Source organism: Channa argus, chromosome 4 (genome assembly GCF_033026475.1).
Source record: "Channa argus isolate prfri chromosome 4, Channa argus male v1.0, whole genome shotgun sequence".
Lineage (NCBI taxonomy): Eukaryota > Metazoa > Chordata > Actinopteri > Anabantiformes > Channidae > Channa > Channa argus.
This window is the reverse complement of record NC_090200.1, coordinates 6857708-6871235: the sequence shown is the minus strand read 5'-3', so window position 1 is coordinate 6871235 and position 13528 is coordinate 6857708. Positions and strand designations below refer to the sequence as shown.

At 43.4% G+C, this 13528-nt stretch overlaps 1 protein-coding gene across 5 annotated transcripts; it reads left to right on the top strand.

Moving 5' to 3' along the window:
• The first annotated feature begins 2553 nt into the window (after window positions 1–2553).
• On the top strand, window positions 2554–13177 carry LOC137125306 (OX-2 membrane glycoprotein-like). 5 transcript variants are annotated; one of them, XR_010914123.1, is made up of 7 exons: window positions 2554–2689; window positions 4534–4869; window positions 4997–5305; window positions 5388–5426; window positions 5522–5599; window positions 6812–7014; window positions 11974–13177. XR_010914123.1 is itself a non-coding variant. In XM_067500572.1 (6 exons), exons 1-6 carry the CDS (start codon window positions 2635–2637, stop codon window positions 6916–6918), a joined length of 924 nt encoding a protein of 307 aa, XP_067356673.1. In that variant the 5' UTR covers window positions 2554–2634; the 3' UTR covers window positions 6919–13170. The 5 variants fall into 5 exon arrangements, 1 of the variants encoding a protein (XP_067356673.1); XR_010914122.1 differs by having other exon boundaries at window positions 6812–11234; window positions 11974–13171; XR_010914120.1 differs by having other exon boundaries at window positions 6812–11234; window positions 11773–13170.
• The last annotated feature ends 351 nt before the right edge of the window (window positions 13178–13528 follow it).

The window sequence follows — 13528 nt, the reverse complement described above, 5'->3', positions numbered from 1 at the left end:
TCTTCACTTCATAGGGAAACATCAGACTGGGCTGTGTGAAGAATGTCAGGGGTTATTAACGGTGGAACATGTCATGTTAAACTGTAGGAAGCACATAGTCGAGAGAGAGCACATGATGGGTGAGTGGAGAAAACATGAGTGTTAAATCTGGGACAAACTGGAGCCAAATAATCAGTGTAGAGGTGCAGTGTTCAAAGGCCTGATGTCAAGAATGTAAGAGTATAGTATATGTAGGGAGATGTTAAAACCAGAAGATGGCAGCAATGCAACTGATGGGATGGAGGCTGCCCTGAAGCCGCGAAGATCAAGCGGGAAAGTGAACCCTGTACCTGAGATGGCAGATTGTGTGGTTTTATTTTCCCTAGTTTTTTTGTCACTCTTTCTGAAAGATGAGACAGAAATTACAAATACTTACGTTGCATGTTTCGTTGCGTTATTACGCAATATTTTACGCGGTGTCAGTTTACAATGGAAAGTTCGTATAAAACATAATATAACATTAAAAAGTAATAATCACTGCTTTACCGAACAGAAACGTCTTTAACCGTTTTTTGAAATAGTCCACAGGCTGTGGTGCCCTCACGTTCTCAGGCAGAGTGTCCAGAGCCGTGGAGCAGCTGTTAAGAGGGCTCGATCCCCCGTTGTGTGGAGTTTGGTTCTGGAGGGGTAGAGGCGATAAGTGTTGGTGGAACGAAGATGTCTTGTTGTAGTTTGCGATGTGAGGGGTTCTTTAAGCTATTGTGGGGCATTTCCAAGGATGCACTGGTGGGTAATTAGACAGACTTCGTATTAAATGCAAAAGTGGATGGGGACCCAGTGAAGTGTCCGGAGAACAGAAGTGATGTGCTCATTAATGATGGGCGGATCGATACCAGAAAATCTATATTTCGATTTTGACGGCCAATTTTTAAGTATCGATTCTCAAGTTAAAATATCGATATTTTCTGTTTATTTATTCATATTTTCTCTGCAGTCATATCCGAATGTTTTCTGCTCCTTCTACATCAATTTGTATATTATTTGTGATGCACCGCATAGGAACTACTTTTCCTTCCGCCGATCAGCCCCATGATCCACAATCTTCAACCAAACTTCTTCGACACGTGCTCGGCCGGCTGGCGGCTCCGCCTCCAAGCACAGGCAGCATTTCGGACCGAAATGTATCATTTTTATTCACTGACTATTTCGCTACGAACGTTCTGTTTCAAGAGAATTGTAGAAATAGGCAAAGTGTGTCTAATCCATAATTGGTTTTAAACAAAGGGAGGGAAATACAGATGGGTATATAAGACATCCATGTAGATGAGGGCGAGTCATGGATATCAAGTGCTTCTTAGGAATTCCTGGTGTCAGACTTGTTCCTGACTATTGCGAAATCCACTCGGTAGAACTTTCCCGTCGATGTATAGCTCTGTTATTTACGCTCGTTGACTGGAAGTCAATTCAAGTCATACATCCGTCACATCCATTCCGCATAAACAAGTGCATAATGAGCATCCCGGATTTTGACGCAACGCATAGCTCACTAACGCTGAACACGGATGACATTTCTTTATTTCCACTTTATAAGGAACCACACTCCACAGACATTATAACTGAGAGCTGCCTAGTCATTGATGCCTAAATCCCCGATATGCGAGTGGTCCATTGTTTACTCAACCAGGAAGTAGGAACCAGTGTGAGATAGGTGACGTCACTACATAGTTTTAGATATTGTTGCAGGAAGCTGGGAAGTACAGTTAATAAATTATAAAAAAAAAAAAACACGACACCAGATGCAAATTGTAAACACAGTATTGCGCATTGTAAATCAGCCGATATATTAACAATGTCTTCTCTGAACATGTCCAAACAACCTCAATCTGGCCTCTCTGACTTTATCTCCAAAACATCTAACATGAGCTGTCCCTCTGATGTCCTCATTCCTGATCTTGTCCATCCTCATCACTCCCAAAGAGAACCTCAACATCTTAAGCACTGCTACCTCCAGCTCTGCCTCCTCTCTTTTCTTCAGTGCCACTGTCTCTAAGCCGAACAACATCGCTGGTCTCACCACCGTCTTGAACACCTTTCCTTCGATTTCACATTTCCCTTCGATTGAACATAGTATGGGGAGAAATTAAGCAGCAGTACTTGGATCAGGAAAAGAAGGCTAGTGTTAGGTCACAAGGAGCAGGGGAGGGAATAGAAATGAGGAGGTGGTTAATGACCAGGCTACAAATAGGACATGGTCATTTAAATTGTACTCTTCACTTCATAGGGAAACATCAGACTGGGCTGTGTGAAGAATGTCAGGAGTTATTAAGGGTGGAACATGTCATGTTAAACTGTAGGAAGCACATAGTTGAGAGAGAGCACATGATGGGTGAGTGGAGAAAACATGAGTGTTAAATGTGGGGTTAGAGGACAAACTGGAGCCAAATAATCAGTGTAGAGGTGCAGTGTTCAAAGGCCTGATGTCAAGAATGTAAGAGTATAGTATATGTAGGGAGATGTTAAAGCCAGAAGATGGCAGCAATGCAACTGATGGCATGCAGGCTGCCCTGAAGCCGCGAAGAAGAAGAAGAAAAGAGAAGAAGAAGAAGGCGGAAGTAAATTTTAAAATCAAGCGGGAAAGTGAAGCCTGTAGCTGAGATGGCAGATTGTGTGGTTTTATTTTCCCTAGTTTTTTTGTCACTCTTTCTGAAAGGTGAGACAGAAATTACAAATACTTACGTTGCATGTTTCGTTGCGGTATAACGCAATATTTTAAGCTTAAGCTTCAACTAAACTTCAACACGTGCTCGGCCGGCTGGCGGCTCCGCCTCCTAAGCACAGGCAGCATTTCGGACCGAAATGTATCATTTTTATTCACGTACTATTTCGCTACGAATGTTTTGTTTCAAGAGAATTGTAGAAATAGGCAAAGTGTGTCTAATTCATAATTGGTTTTAAACAAAGGGAAGGAAATACAGATTGGTATATAAGACATACATGTAGTTGAGGGTGAGTCATGGATATCAAGTGACATAAACTGTTCACCTGATAAAGAAAGTGTCATGGACTAGAACTAGTCAGAACTAGAAATAATGAAAATGTTAAAAATGCCAATAGGTTGAACAATGATTTTGCTGTCATTTTAATGTTTTTAATTATTCCCTGTAAGAGCTCACGTGATTGTGTTTCATCGTGATCAGATGACAGAATTAACATAACACTCTGGATATCGGATCAGATCGATATCGCGATACTAACCAAGGTATTACTTGGTATCGGATCGAATCTGAAATCCCTGGTATCGCCCATCACTAGTGCTCATATTTCCGCACCCTCAAGGATCCTGGCTGTACTGTTTTGAATGTATTGGAGCTTTTCAAGGCATCTGCCAAAGATCCCAAGGAGGAGGGCATTGCAGTAGTCCAGCCTGGAGCAGACAAAGGCTTGGATCAGCCTTTCAGCTTGGGCGAGCGAGCGGGAGGGAGGGATGGAGTTTGGCTATGTTTCTGAGATGGAAAAAATGCAATTTTAAAGAGGTGTTGGACATGTGTTTTGGATGACAGGTGGGGGTCGAACTTGACCCCCAAGTTGTTAACAGAGTAGGAGAGTGTAATGCTGTGGCCAGAAAAGGACATGCAGTTAATGGGGGAGGAATGAAGCTGCTGGGTGGTACCAATTAGAAGGGCTTCAGTTTTAGTGCTGTTCAGCTGAAGGAAGTTCTCTGAAATCCACACCTCAGTGTCTTCAGGGCAGCAGGTGAGAGTCGACGGAAGTGTCGGGGAGGTCGGGCTCAACCTCACACAGAGCTGAGTATCATCAGCATTGCAGTGGAAGGAGACTCCATGCTTGCTAATGACGTGGCCCAGTGGGAGCATATAGATGTTGAAAAGGGTTGGCCCAAGAACCGACCCCTTTGTACCCCATTAATGACCGAATGTGGCAGAGATTTTGCATCCCCCAGGGCCACATACTCAGCTCTATTTGTGAGATAGGACCCAAACCACCCCCCGAGCAGTGCCAGAAATTCCAGCGATATACTGTAGATGATGAAGGAGAATTTTGTGGTCAACTGTATCAACTGCGGCAGTGAGATCCAGAAGAATGACAAGTGATGGGAAGCGCTGGTCACCAACCTTTAGGAGGTCATTGGTGACCCTGACCAGGGCTGTCTCTGTGCTGTGGGAGGGGGGGATGTATCTTTTGAGGTGATCCTGAAGCTGGGCTAAGAGCTTTTTCCAGGACCTTTGACAGGAATGGAAGGTTGGAGATTGGACGATAGTTTACCATAACATCAGGATCCAGGGAGGGTTTTTTTTTTTTTTTTTAGATGTGGTGTAATTCTTGCAGTTTTCAATTATGATGGGACTTAGCAGCTCTGGAGGGAGTAATAATGATGCTGGTGATGAGGGAGCTTATGTCTGAGACATTAGCTTTTACCAAGGGAGTGCGGAGAGGGTCCAAGGTGCACGTTGAGGGTCCCATCCTTTGTATAATGACCTCAAGTTCTTTCAATACTGTATATTGTATGTGTATTAATATAATGATGTATAATTACAGGTGCAGCTCTGATTGAAACACGGGAGACTGAACTGGCAGCTGTGGGAGAAGAGGCTCTTTTAGGTTGTAAGTTCATGGAACCTGAAGATGTGGTTCAAGTCACATGGCAGAATGTTTTACCTGATCAGGACCAGAACATGGCCACCTACCACACTGACTTTGGACAACTAGTGAATTCTGGCTTTGGAGATAAAGTGCGATTTAAAGTTGCTGAACTGAAGAACAGCTCCATAATTATTAGAAACGTTGTGGACCAGGACGAAGGCTGCTATCTGTGTTTGTTTAACACTTACAATTTTGGTGCTTTCATTGGCAAAACGTGCCTCCAAGTTTATGGTAAGAATCTGATGGTAGAACAACAGATTGTTCTAATCCTCCATGCAAAGTAAATTCAGGACCAAATGTGTCATGTCAGAAGCAAATGTCTATAACAATGTCCTTCATGTGATATCTGTCTTTGCAGAGCTGCATCAGCCCGTCCTTCATGTCACACAGTCAAACGGTACTGAAGAGTCAGTTGTGTCCTGCTCAGCTACAGGTCGACCTGCTCCCACTGTGATGCTGAGCGTCACACAACAAGGCCTCAACTTCTCCCACTACAGCACTGTCAGTGTCAATAACACCAACGCTACGGTCTCTGTCTGCACCACAGCTCTGCTGTCTGGGTTCCATGACAGCAGCATCCAGGTTGGATGTGTAGCGAGAGTCCTCTCAGGTCCTCAGAAAGAAGTGTTTATGGTGATTCCTGAGCTCAATCAGACATTTACTGATGGTGAGGAAAAACATCCAGAGATACAGATTTATAGATCAATAATTACTTCATAAATCTGATCACGTGACGTTTGTTTTTGCAGGATTTGATAAAGAATCTGGTTGTAAAAATAGAGATTTCAGTAAGTTAATCTTCCGGTGACCTAAAGTCAGTATTCATATTAATGTTGAGTGTATCAGATTAACAGTTGTTTTTTGTTTGTTCATTTTTTCAAAGGATGTACTTTTGTTGTATTAGCCTTGGCATTGACCTTTGGTTGTGTTGCTGCAGTCATCGGCAACCAAAAAAACACAGGTACAGTTATGTCTTTAACCCTTGTCTCTTTGTTGCTGTGTGTTGTTTGTTCAGGTTTAACTTTTTAAATCCTTCAGTCTGTAACTTTGAAATGAATCAGATGCCACAGACAGTCAGACCCTTTTTATACTGTCCTTCTTCACTTGAACATTTGCAAAATTATCTGTCTTTGCTCTGTTGTACTGCATATCATTGACATATTTTATATCTTTCAACTTGGCTAAATTCTTACCTAATATTCCTCTACTCTCCTGGTTAGTTTGCTATTTGTGAGAGAAAAACATTTCCTTCAAATGCAAAATGCCTGTTTATGGTGACCAAATGCTACATTCGCACCTCAGCAGACCTTCTGTCGGCACTGTCTTTAGACCAGAGCTTCATCAGGAAGCTGTCCCAGTGAGTAACACATAGGAGATGATGGGTTTCAGATACTTGCTAATTAGATTTGAATTAGACCACTGTGTGTATGTTCTGCAAGGTTGATTTGCATTGAGTCATTCCTTTGTGCTTTTTATATAAATTCAGCTGCTGAGCTGAGTGGTTAAAAGAAACCATAACCTGTAAAACCTTGTCAATGTGATTGACCCACTCATGAGTGTAGTTCTGGTCTGCTCTCCATGTTTCCCTGTTTTGCTGATTAAACTCACCATAACCAAGACTGTGAGCTGACAAGGTGACAAGACGTTGTCATTGTAGTTTAACCGTTGTGTTATTGATTATTGACTGTTGTATACAGCACAGTGATATCTGAACCGCACGAGGACTGATGGCGCTAAAGAACAGGCTACAAGAGAAATGGTACTGGGTACTAAGAAGTGAGTGCCTGGCCTGGGCACAGTTTACCAACTGAATTGTTACCATTGTGTGGAAAAATGTTTAAACAGTTTTAATCAATTGACTGAATAGTGTTAATTGTGGTTTCCTAAATAAATGAAATTGGCGGTTTTACAGCTAACCTAATTAAAAGACGAACTGGAAAAGAAAGAAAGGGAGAGTGCAGAGCATAAAAATAAAACAAAACACAAGGTGTTCCAAGCTGACTGGAAGGCATTCAGGATGTGGAACGATGAATGTCATGTGAGGGAGAGTAGAATGTTTAGAAGACAGAACACAAACGAACATGAAACGCAGATAGAACACAGATAGAACCAGAACATACAGTATATAGATCAAAAAATGAACACTGAACCTCTGTATCCTGTATCGTCTAAGTTTCACAAGGTGGGTCCAGCTCTGGACACTGCTCCTCCACTGCCTCCTCTACCATGCCCGGGCCAACAGTGAATGGAGCCAGCACTCCTCCATCAACAGAAGCTTAACTACACAACACCATGTCCAGGGTCATGAGGGACTGCTCTGTGAATAAGCAACAGGCTGACTGAGTGGGAGAGCAGGGGGTGCAGACGCTGGATCAGGTGACATCCATCTTCTTCTTTTCCTTTCGGCTGCTCCCTTTCAGGAGTCGCCACAGCGAATCATGTGCCTCCATCTAACTCTATCCTCTGCATCCTCTTCACTCACACCAACTAACTTCATGTCCTCCCTCACTACATCCATAAATCTCCTCTTTGGTCTTCCTCTAGACCTCCTGCCTGGCAGCTCCAACCTCAGCATCCTTCTACCGATATATTCACAGTTTCTCCTCTGAACATGTCCAAACCACCTCAATCTGGCCTCTCTGACTTTATCTCCAAAACATCTAACATGAGCTGTCCCTCTGATGTCCTCATTCCTGATCCTGTCCATCCTCGTCACTCCCAAAGAGAACCTCAACATCTTAAGCTCTGCTACCTCCAGCTCTGCCTCCTGTCTTTTCTTCAGTGCCATTGTCTCTAAGCCGAACAACATTGCTGGTCTCACCACCATCTTGAACACCTTTCCTTTCATTCTCGCTGATACTCTTTTATCACACAACACACCTGACACTTTTCTCCACCCGTTCCAACCTGCCTGCACTCGCCTCTTCACCTCTTTTCCACACTCACCGTTGCTCTGAACCGTTGACCCTAAGTACTTAAAGTCCTGCACCTTCTTCACCTCTGCTCCCTGTAACCTCACCGTTCCACCTGGGTCCCTCTCATTGACACACATGTATTCTGTCTTGCTGCGGCTAAGCTTCATTCCTCTGTTTTCCAGAGCAGACCTCCACCTCTCTAGATTTTCCTCCACCTGCTCCCTGCTCTCACTACAAATAACAATGTCATCTGCAAACATCATAGTCCAGGGAGATTCTTGTCTAACCTCATCTGTCAGTCTGTCCATCACCAGAGCAAACAAGAAGGGGCTCAAAGCCGATCCTTGATGCAGACCCACCTCCACCTTGAACTCCTCTGTCACACCTACAGCACACCTCACCACTGTCTTACAGCTCTCATACATGTCCTGCACCACTCTAACATACTTCTCTGCCACTCCAGACGTCCTCATACAATACCACAGCTCCTCTCTCGGCACCCTGTCATACGCTTTTTCTAAATCTACGAAGACACAATGCAACTCCCTATGACCTTCTCTGTACTTCTCCATCAACGTCCTCAAAGCAAATACTGCATCTGTTGTACTCTTTCTAGGCATGAAACCATATTGCTGTTCACAAATACTCACCTCTGCCCTTAGCCGAGCTTCCACTACACTTTCCCACAACTTCATTGTGTGACTCATCAGCTTTATTCCTCTGTAGTTGCCACAGCTCTGCACATCTCCCTTGTTCTTAATAATTGGTACCAGTACACTTCTCCTCCAGTCCTCTGGCATCCTCTCACTCTCCAAGATCTTGTTAAACAAACTAGTCAAAAACTCTACTGCCACCTCTCCTAGACACTTCCATACCTCCACAGGTTTGTCATCAGGACCAACTGCCTTTCCACTCTTCATCCTCTTCAACGTCCTCCTCACTTCACTCTTACTAATCTTTGCTACTACCTGCTCCACACCAGTCACCTCTTCTACTCTTCGTTCCCTTTCATTTTCCTCGTTCATCAACTCTTCAAAGTACTCCTTCCATCTTCCCATCACACTCCTGGCACCTGTCAATACATTTCCATCCTTATCTTTAATCACACTAACCTGCTGCATATCCTTTCCATCTCTATCTCTTTGTCTGGCCAACCTGTACAAATCCACCTCTCCCTCTTTAGTGTCCAACCTAGCATACAAGTCCTCATATGCTCTTTGTTTGGCCTTTGCCACCTCTATCTTCACCTTACGCTGTATCTCCCTGTACTCCTGTCCACTCTCTTCAGTCCTCTCAGTGTCCCACTTCTTCTTAGCTAACCTCTTTCTCTGTATACACTCCTGAACTTCCTCGTTCCACCACCAAGTCTCCTTGTCCGCTTTCCTCTTTCCAGATGACACACCGAGTACCCTCCTACCTGTCTCCCTGATCAAATTAGCTGTAGTAGTCCAGTCATCTGGAAGCACCTCCAAACCACCCAGATTCTGTCTCAGCTCCTCCCTGAAAACTAAACGACATTCTTCCTTTTTCAACTTCCACCACTTCCTCCTCTGCTCTGCCTTAGTCCTCTTCATCTTCCTCACCACCAGCATCATTTTACACACCACCATCCTGTGTTGTCTGGCTACACTCTCCCCTACCAATGCTTTACAGTCACTGATCTCTTTCAGATTACAACGTCTACACAAGATGTAGTCTACCTGAGTGCTTCTCCCTCCGCTCTTGTACGTCACCCTATGTTCCTGCCTCTTCTGAAAGAAAGTGTTTACTACAGCCATTTCCATCCTCTTTGCAAAGTCAACCACCATCTGACCTTCTGCGTTCCTGTCCTGAAGACCAAACCTGCCCATAACAGTCTCATCAGCTCTGTTCCCTTCACCTACATGCCCATTGAAATCTGCACCAATGACAACTCTCTCCCCTCTGGGGATGATCTGCATCACTTCATCTAACTCACTCCAGAATTTCTCCTTCTCTTCTAACTCACATCCTACCTGTGGGGCATAACCACTCACAACATTGAACATCACCCCTTCAACTTCCAGCTTCAGACTCATCAACCTGTCTGACACTCTTTTCACCTCTAGAACATTCCTCACAAAATCCTCTTTCAATATAACTCCTACTCCATTTCTCTTCCTATCTGACCCATGGTAAAACAACTTGAACCCTGCTCCTAAGCTTTTAGCCTTGCTACCTTTCCACCTGGTCTCCTGGACACACAGTATGTCCACCTTCCTTCTCTGCATCATGTCGATCAACTCCCTAGCCTTCCCTGTCATAGTACCAACATTCAAAGTCCCTACTGTCAGTCCTACATTCTTAGCTTTCCTCTTCTCTCTCTGCCTACGAACACACCTTCCTCCTCTTCTTCTTCGTCTTCGACCAACAGTAGTCCAATTTCCACCGGTACCCTGTAGGTCAACAGCACAGGTGGCGGTCGTTGTTAACCCGGGCCCCGACCGATCCGGTATGGAAGTCTTTGTCACGATTCGCATGTTTGATTTGGCATGTGTTTTACGTCGGATGCCCTTCCTGCCACAACCCTCTGCATTTATCCAGACTTGGGACTGGCACAAGAAGACACTGGCTTGTGCCCCCTTGCGGTTTCATTGGATCAGGTAACATCCATACAGTAGCAGAAATCAGATCAGGTCACCCACACATTCACACACACAAAAACAGAAATATTCCAACATCATAAGTCACTACACTGCACAGCACACATAAATGTAGGACCAGAAGGTGAATATGAAAGTCAGTGGTATGTTGAAAATGGGGAATCTGAAGTGATATGCTTGACAAATGTGTATTGGACCATGACTGCTGCAGTTGCCTCTGTCTCACTCTCCTCTAAACAGGAATTACTATTTAAAGACGACACTCAACATTTCCCATTGGCTAAACCTTCTGACTGGAGCTGGCAAGAACTGGGCGCATGTACCACCAGCATCAGATCAGCTCATTGATGGCCATGACACCGCACATGCTTCAGCCTTTACCATCATAGAGAGCAGTTTACCACCAAAGCTCGAGCAAATTCCAAAATCTTTGGGCAGCTCATAAATATGACATGGGTCTTATGAAAGATACAGGGCCTCTGATAGTCCATCCAAAATCAGAGTACAGACCATGTCAAAACTGTTTACTGATTAATTTCACCTCTTATTTTACTTAAATAAATAATTAAAAAACAAATAATTAAATAAATTAATTTCTTCACACAAGAATTAATACTTGAGTTGTAACATATGCTTGTATTACACAAGCACCTGCTCTTGTAAAACATAACCAGCTAATGTTTACAAATCCGACATTTCACCTATATTAGCCTGCTATCTAAACAGACGCCCGAGGTTCACCACCAGTTGTTCACATTTCTAATCAATTTTACCTACTCAGCGACACACCCGTGTTATGACCCAAGTCCTTACGTGTGTTATTGTTATGTTGTCTTTTTCCTCCTCCTCCTGTGTTTTTGTGTGGGTGTGTTTTTATGTGGGTGTGTCTGAGGGGGTGGGGCCACAGGTGGTCCATTGGTCCATTCAAACTCAATGTCGCCACCTGATTGGACAGGATGGAGCGTCCTTCTCCATTTATAAAAGATGACAGCAGCCCAGCGGCCCGACCTCTGCCACTCCCAACCAACCCAGCATTCTGTACGCGACTACTGGACTTACAGTGAGCTCCGCACTTTGTTTTTGTAATTTGGAATTTTCTGTAAAAATTGTAAATAGAACTCACTGTAAAATATTGAGCACCAGGTAGCCATAAGAATAGATCTAGAATAGAATTTAAAACCCTGCTTCTTACATATAAAGCTCTTAACGGTCAGACTCCACCATATATAGAAGAGCTCATAGCACCATATCATCCCAGTAGACCACTTCGATCTCAGAATGCAGGCCTACTTGTGGTTCCCTGAATTTCCAAAGGTAGAATGGGAGGTAGAGCCTTTAGCTATCAAGCTCCTCTCCTGTGGAACCAGCTCCCAGTTCTTAGTCGGGAAGCAGACACCCTCTCTACTTGTAAGTCTAGGCTTAAAACCTTCCTCTTTAATAAAGCATATAGTTAGTTATAGTTATGCTACTATAGTTAGACTGCTTGGGGACCCATCCGCCGATGAACTGAGCTCCTTTCCTCCTTTTGACCCTCTCTCCTCACCTCTCACCCCACAATTGTCACCACTGTATGTCATTAACTCTGTTCTCTCCCGTAGTTGTCTTTGTCCTTCTCTGTCTCCCTCTCTCTGTCCCTTTCTGCAGGTGTCCCCGGCTTTGAAGCTGCGTGTCTTCCGGCCTGCAGCTACTGGTCCTACCAACCTGCCCGATGTTTTGTTGTTGCTTTTTGTTGCTCTTTTCTTTTTTTTCTACACTTTCCACTCACCCCACTCACTCCGTTTTGTGCAATGCTCTCTCAGCTGTTTGTCCCCAGGTGAAAGGAGCCCTGTCTACCCCTGCAGCCACTAACCTGCATGATCTCAAACCAGCATTGAAGGCAGAGGGACTCATCACGTGGGTCTGCGCCAGCCATTACAGGAGGATCGCCACACTGGATCCGGAGGGGGAACTACACCTAGAACTACACCCATCCCGGTTGAAGGAGGGACTGAGGTCACTGTGACATGACCTGAAAAGACGTTCTGGCTATGATGACACAAACACCTGGGGCTGATTTGAAATTGTGTTTGGCAGATGGAAAGCCTTCATCCTTTTACATCTCTAACTGGGAACTTCCATTTCATGAGAATGATGACATCAGTATTCAGTCCTTTGTTGTTGTTTATGATGATGAAACGTTTTGAAAATCAGTTGCATTGAGTCATTCCTTTGTGCTTTTATAAAGGTAATTTTATTTTTAGGATAATTTAATTGATTCGTTAATTTAGCAATTAAACCTTCATTTAAAAAAGTTATGTTTTGTTTAACATATTGTTTTATGCTTTTTGATAAACACTTTTTTTAAGAAAAATAAACTGGGAGGAAAAAAATGTGATGTTTTGTCGAATTTAACACTAAGTGACTCCAAAGAAAACCTCCTTATTTTAGTGGGTAAAGATTCAGTTATTTATCAGATACAAAACAACAATTCAGTTCTCCTTCCAGAAGCTATGATTGATCACTTTTTTGGTTGGTTTTAAACTTATTTGTGCTCAGTCTGTAATAGTTTATCGGTGTAGATTGGCAGATCACTGCTGACAGATAAATACAAATTTAAGTCCTTTACATATCATTTCCTCTATGCACGTGTAAAATCTGTTACACAAACACAGCAGACTGTGTTGGCATCTGTGGGGGAATAATTCATGGCTGCTAAATGTTCTGCACACGCCACAATAGTAAGACATTACTGTATCTTCCTCGTCTGGGTTTTATTTTTATATGTGTTAACTTGCAAGCCTGAGCAAGCAGCAGGGGTCTTGAACCAGGCTAATGATTTATGTTGAAGTTATTCTTTTTTAGTCATGATGTCAAATCTGATGCAGCAAAATTTTCAGTGATTAACGTAGGACAACTGAAATGTATAATATTTGTTAATGTACCTTGTGTTTGTCTGTGCATTTGTTAGTTTATCAAGTTATGAAATCTTGATGGCCTTTTGATGATATACTTGTGAATATTGTGCATAAAAATGCAGCAAGAACACGGCCACCAGAGGTCTCTGTTCATTCACACTTCACCTTTCAGGAGGAGTGGAGTGTGTTTGAGAGAGCAGGGAGTGAAAGGAGGCAGCAGGAGCTCAGCACTGCTCAGTCGGAGTTTGATAAGCCACAAGTTATTCTGCTCTGTTTTCAAGAACTGTATCACAGGGAGCATCTCCACTACTGAGAGCAGAGGACTGTGATCTGTCAGAGTGTAAGTTTGATGTTGTTTTTTTCCTTAACAAATTTAGTTCCAGCCAGAGTCAGTTTGAAATAATGTTTGTAGTTTTGAGTCCAGAAACATCAACCTACATCACCTACATTCAAACCCTAC